Genomic DNA, 4,940 nt, shown 5'->3' with positions numbered 1-4,940 from the left:
ACGAGTAACCAGTAAAGTTACCATCACAGGAATTTAAAACTCCCATAAATTCCTCATTTCTGCACAAAAAGGGGCTGCAGAATTATGAGGCGGCAGAAGTCAAACATAGTAACTTTTATTTTCTACATGTACATTGGAGTTTTTTAGTTTAGAGGACATAAAAAACGACTTGTCGCATCATGACCGATTTGGACGAGGGTTAGTAGATTGTCAGGTCTCACCTCTCTTGGCTGGAATGGTCTCATGTGAAGGCTTCAACAGTGTCTCTGTTTTTTCATAGTTTTCCCTGTTCTTACTCCGTAGCTCCTCATACAGCATGTGTTTCTTCTGTACATCCTCCTCAACGTAAGTTGGTTCTGCTGGATTGGAGGGATGTTGATTAAATACTAATTAAAATGACGTAAATAACATTTTAATTTCGGGGTGAACTACTCTTTTAATATTCAGAGTAAAAAGATTCTGCTCAAATTAAAGCTATACAGCCAGTCTGTGTCCCTTAAGACATCACTACTTGCTGCCTTCTCAGTGACAAACTAATAAAACCAAACATTAATCTCAGTTTTATTGTTCATGTTTGTTGTTGAATAAATCCACTTAAGCAACCCATATGCTACAATAAGTATTTTTGTTGTTGGAAAAAAAAAAAGACATAATTTGGAATTTATATTAGGAATTTCACTGTCAGGTTTTGAGAGAGGCTTCTTAAAGGGATAGTAAACCCCAAAATGAAAATTCTGTCATTAATTACTCACCCTCGTTGTCGTAAAAATATCTTAATTCGTGTTCCGAAGATGAACGAAGGTTTTATGGGTTTGGAACGACACGAGGGTGAGTAATTAATGACAGAATTTTCTTTTTTGGGTGAACTATCCTTTTAAGGCTTTACCAATTCATAATGTAGAGAGTGTGTAGAAACATGATAAATTAGAAAACTAGATGAGGTAAAATAAACACTGAATATGTGTTGATGTTTATTAATTCTGATGAAATGTCAGAAATTTCTCAAATGAGAGCAATCATGATTAATAATTGTGATAATTTTTGAGCAAAATTATTGTGATTATTCTTTTTTCTCCATACTATTAAAAGTCAATAGGGAGCAGCAACTGAAGGTGAAATATCCCTTTATGCTGCACAAAGTTTAAAAATAAAAATGGTCTTTAAATTAAATAGGTACACTGTCAATGACAGACATTTCTCGGACACAGTTAGACATCTGTATTGTAAAAGACATCAGTTGCAGACAACGGTTCTAGACAGTGAAACGGTGTTGAAGCAGCTCTCATTCCTCCCATGTGTCTCCATATATATTCTTCTTCCCTGTTTACCAAAAAAAGAAACATATATATAAATAATAATACATTAAAAATATATTAAAATGTTTTCTAAGCTATTATATGTAAACACTATTCTTACAGAAATACAGAAAATAATTTTTATATAACTTTAGATAACGTCAGATTTAGCAAGTTGATGAAAAAATTATCACAAGTGACAGAACAAACATATGTTAAAAAGATTCATTTTTGATCTTCATATTCATCAGAGAATCCTAAAAAAAGGTTTCCACAAAAATATTAAGCAGCACCACTGTTTTCAACATTGATAATAATAAGAAATGTTTCTTGCACACCAAATCAGCATATCAGAATGATTTCTGAAGGATCATGTGACACTGAAGACGAGTAACCAGTAAAGTTACCATCACAGGAATTTAAAACTCCCATAAATTCCTCATTTCTGCACAAAAAGGGGCTGCAGAATTATGAGGCGGCAGAAGTCAAACATAGTAACTTTTATTTTCTACATGTACATTGGAGTTTTTTAGTTTAGAGGACATAAAAAACGACTTGTCGCATCATGACCGATTTGGACGAGGGTTAGTAGATTGTCAGGTCTCACCTCTCTTGGCTGGAATGGTCTCATGTGAAGGCTTCAACAGTGTCTCTGTTTTTTCATAGTTTTCCCTGTTCTTACTCCGTAGCTCCTCATACAGCATGTGTTTCTTCTGTACATCCTCCTCAACGTAAGTTGGTTCTGCTGGATTGGAGGGATGTTGATTAAATACTAATTAAAATGACGTAAATAACATTTTAATTTCGGGGTGAACTACTCTTTTAATATTCAGAGTAAAAAGATTCTGCTCAAATTAAAGCTATACAGCCAGTCTGTGTCCCTTAAGACATCACTACTTGCTGCCTTCTCAGTGACAAACTAATAAAACCAAACATTAATCTCAGTTTTATTGTTCATGTTTGTTGTTGAATAAATCCACTTAAGCAACCCATATGCTACAATAAGTATTTTTGTTGTTGGAAAAAAAAAAAGACATAATTTGGAATTTATATTAGGAATTTCACTGTCAGGTTTTGAGAGAGGCTTCTTAAAGGGATAGTAAACCCCAAAATGAAAATTCTGTCATTAATTACTCACCCTCGTTGTCGTAAAAATATCTTAATTCGTGTTCCGAAGATGAACGAAGGTTTTATGGGTTTGGAACGACACGAGGGTGAGTAATTAATGACAGAATTTTCTTTTTTGGGTGAACTATCCTTTTAAGGCTTTACCAATTCATAATGTAGAGAGTGTGTAGAAACATGATAAATTAGAAAACTAGATGAGGTAAAATAAACACTGAATATGTGTTGATGTTTATTAATTCTGATGAAATGTCAGAAATTTCTCAAATGAGAGCAATCATGATTAATAATTGTGATAATTTTTGAGCAAAATTATTGTGATTATCAGTTTAACCATTATGATGAAGATGAAAGCACTTTAACTGTTTCCCCGCCAAACACAGAATTTTCCGGGTTTCTGCATTCTCACTGGTATATGCTCGGGGGGCGCTATTACGCATCTCCTGAATGAGTCCAGAATGTCCCGATCAAAAACACAAACGAGGAAGATGCAGAAATGAGCGATCATGTACTAAGCGGATGCATATGAAAAATAATGCGATCATCAACAATAAACAGCATTTAAAGGCAAACTGCAAAATGTTACAGAGTGAAATGTGGAGGTGAAATGTGAAATGATCCAGGAAGTGGCAACGGACTGTGCATGATTTGGGGGTGCTGATGGAAGCGATCTACTGAATCTTTGCTTTGATCATCGTATTGAATATGATCCAGATGTAGTATTTGATAAAAATACAATTTTCTCAGCTTTTTGCTCAAAAATTCTCAGCTTTTTTTAAAGAAACTTTCAAGTGTTGATAAAAAAATAATGCTTGAAGATAGAATAAAACTGATTTTTTTTTTTTATGGTAGAGGCTCTGTTCTTTATTTTGATGTATTGCATGTTCATATATGCATACAACAAAATATTCTGGGGGTCATGAAATTTTAGTGAATGTGATCAAAAATGCTGGCGGTGGCTGGCAACTTTTTTCAAAAACGCTGGCGGGGAATGAGTTAACTTACCTGTAATTTGAGTGTCATATTGAGCGGCTGAGGACATGGGGTCACTGTTAGTGAAATCGCTAGAATAGGACAATGACTGATTCCTCTGATCATCAAGTTGAAAGGCCGGCTCAAAATCAGCTTTGTTTGGATCACTCATTTCCGGGTGCTTATGGGTAAACCTGAAAAAAAAAAAGAAAAAGAAAAACTATGTGGGAAAAATCCTTTTGCGGGTAGTTACCAAACAGTGTTGACAACGATTTTGACCACTGTTTGAAAAAAAAAGAAGATATATCTTCTGTGGAACATAAAATAATCCTTTGAGAATTTGGGAATGCTAGTGGCACAGAAATGGCACACTACACTTTTAAATGTTGCATGTTCCTGTTTGCTCATGTTGTGCTCACACTGGTGGTTGGTGATGCTGTCTCTGTCTCAGTGCCTCCCCCAGTGGCGAATTCGCCAAGCTCTTAAATTTCTCCTGGCAAGTCTTCATGTATGACATCTTCCCTCCCAGGTAGCCAAAAACACCAGCAACTAACACATATTTAACACATCGATACATACTTTTAATATTCAGTCTATCAATTATTCTTCTCAGTAAGAGTAAATTGTACTCACAAGCAACTTTGGGCAAAGATCCAAATCTACCGGAGGCTGTAAGAGCACCTAAAACAAATAGATCAAAACATTTACACTACTGTTTAAAAGTTTGGAGTCTGTTCGTTTTTTTTAAAGGGGTCATATGATGCGATTTCAAGTTTTCTTTTCTCTTTGGAGTGTTACAAGCTCTTGGTGCATAAAAAAGATCTGTAAAGTTGCAAAGACTAAAGTCTCAAATCCAAAGAGATATTCTTTATAAAAGTTAAGAGTCAGCCACACCTACCTAAACGGCTCGTTCTCACACGCCCCCACATGTCTACGCAAATAATGATCTTTAAAATAGCATCATATGACCCCTTTAACATCAATTAGGCTCATCCAAGGCCACATTTATTTGATTAAATATACAGTAAAACAGTAATATTGTGAAAAATATTACTACAATTTAAAATAACTGTTTTGTATTTTAAGTTCCATTACTCATCTTAAACGTCACATGCTCCTTCGGAAATCATACTAATATGCTGATTTAATGCTCAAGAAATATTTCTTATTTTTATCAGTGTTGAATTGTGCTGTTGAATTTTTTTTTGTGTGTGAAAACTGGTAAAAAATTCAGAACACCATTTATTTGAAATATGTTATCCTATACATAAAGTATAAACCCACCTCTAGAGATAAGGAACTGAGTGAAGGCCATGCTGATGGCAGATATAGGAAGAGCTGTAGGAACGTAAAGAAAGAAACATCACTCACTTATGATATCAACAAAACCACAAGCAAGATAATGAAAATAAGCACTGGACATCCACTCACATCTGTACCAGAAGCTTTCCTGATTACACTCCCTGAACACTCTCCTCTCCTCCTCTGTGGGGATGTAGTCAATTCCTACGGGACCCTACACACACACACACACACACACACACACAC

General features: G+C 35.0%; 1 protein-coding gene across 3 annotated transcripts in view; it reads right to left on the bottom strand.

Moving 5' to 3' along the window:
- Positions 1-1,121: 1,121 nt before the first annotated feature.
- The window catches only part of LOC107742515 (OCIA domain-containing protein 1-like), a 6,561-nt gene continuing 2,742 nt past the window's right edge, over positions 1,122-4,940 (bottom strand). For 2 of the 3 annotated variants that reach the window (XM_016555516.1, XM_016555518.1), the window contains exons 2-8: positions 4,824-4,908; positions 4,677-4,730; positions 4,026-4,073; positions 3,812-3,941; positions 3,426-3,586; positions 1,903-2,040; positions 1,123-1,320 (exon numbers count right to left, since the gene is read on the bottom strand). In XM_016555516.1, the coding sequence (XP_016411002.1) occupies positions 1,283-1,320; positions 1,903-2,040; positions 3,426-3,586; positions 3,812-3,941; positions 4,026-4,073; positions 4,677-4,730; positions 4,824-4,908 (654 nt within the window). In that variant the 3' untranslated portion in view covers positions 1,123-1,282. Of the gene's footprint in view, positions 1,321-1,902; positions 2,041-3,425; positions 3,587-3,811; positions 3,942-4,025; positions 4,074-4,676; positions 4,731-4,823; positions 4,909-4,940 lie in introns of all 3 variants that reach the window. The other variant, XM_016555517.1, reaches the window with a different exon arrangement.

The sequence above is a fragment of the Sinocyclocheilus rhinocerous genome, unplaced genomic scaffold (assembly GCF_001515625.1).
Source record: "Sinocyclocheilus rhinocerous isolate Xijiao unplaced genomic scaffold, SAMN03320098_v1.1 scaffold496, whole genome shotgun sequence".
Classification (NCBI taxonomy): Eukaryota; Metazoa; Chordata; class Actinopteri; order Cypriniformes; family Cyprinidae; genus Sinocyclocheilus; species Sinocyclocheilus rhinocerous.
Note: the sequence above shows the minus strand (reverse complement) of the source record. Positions and strands in the feature narration are given on the sequence as shown.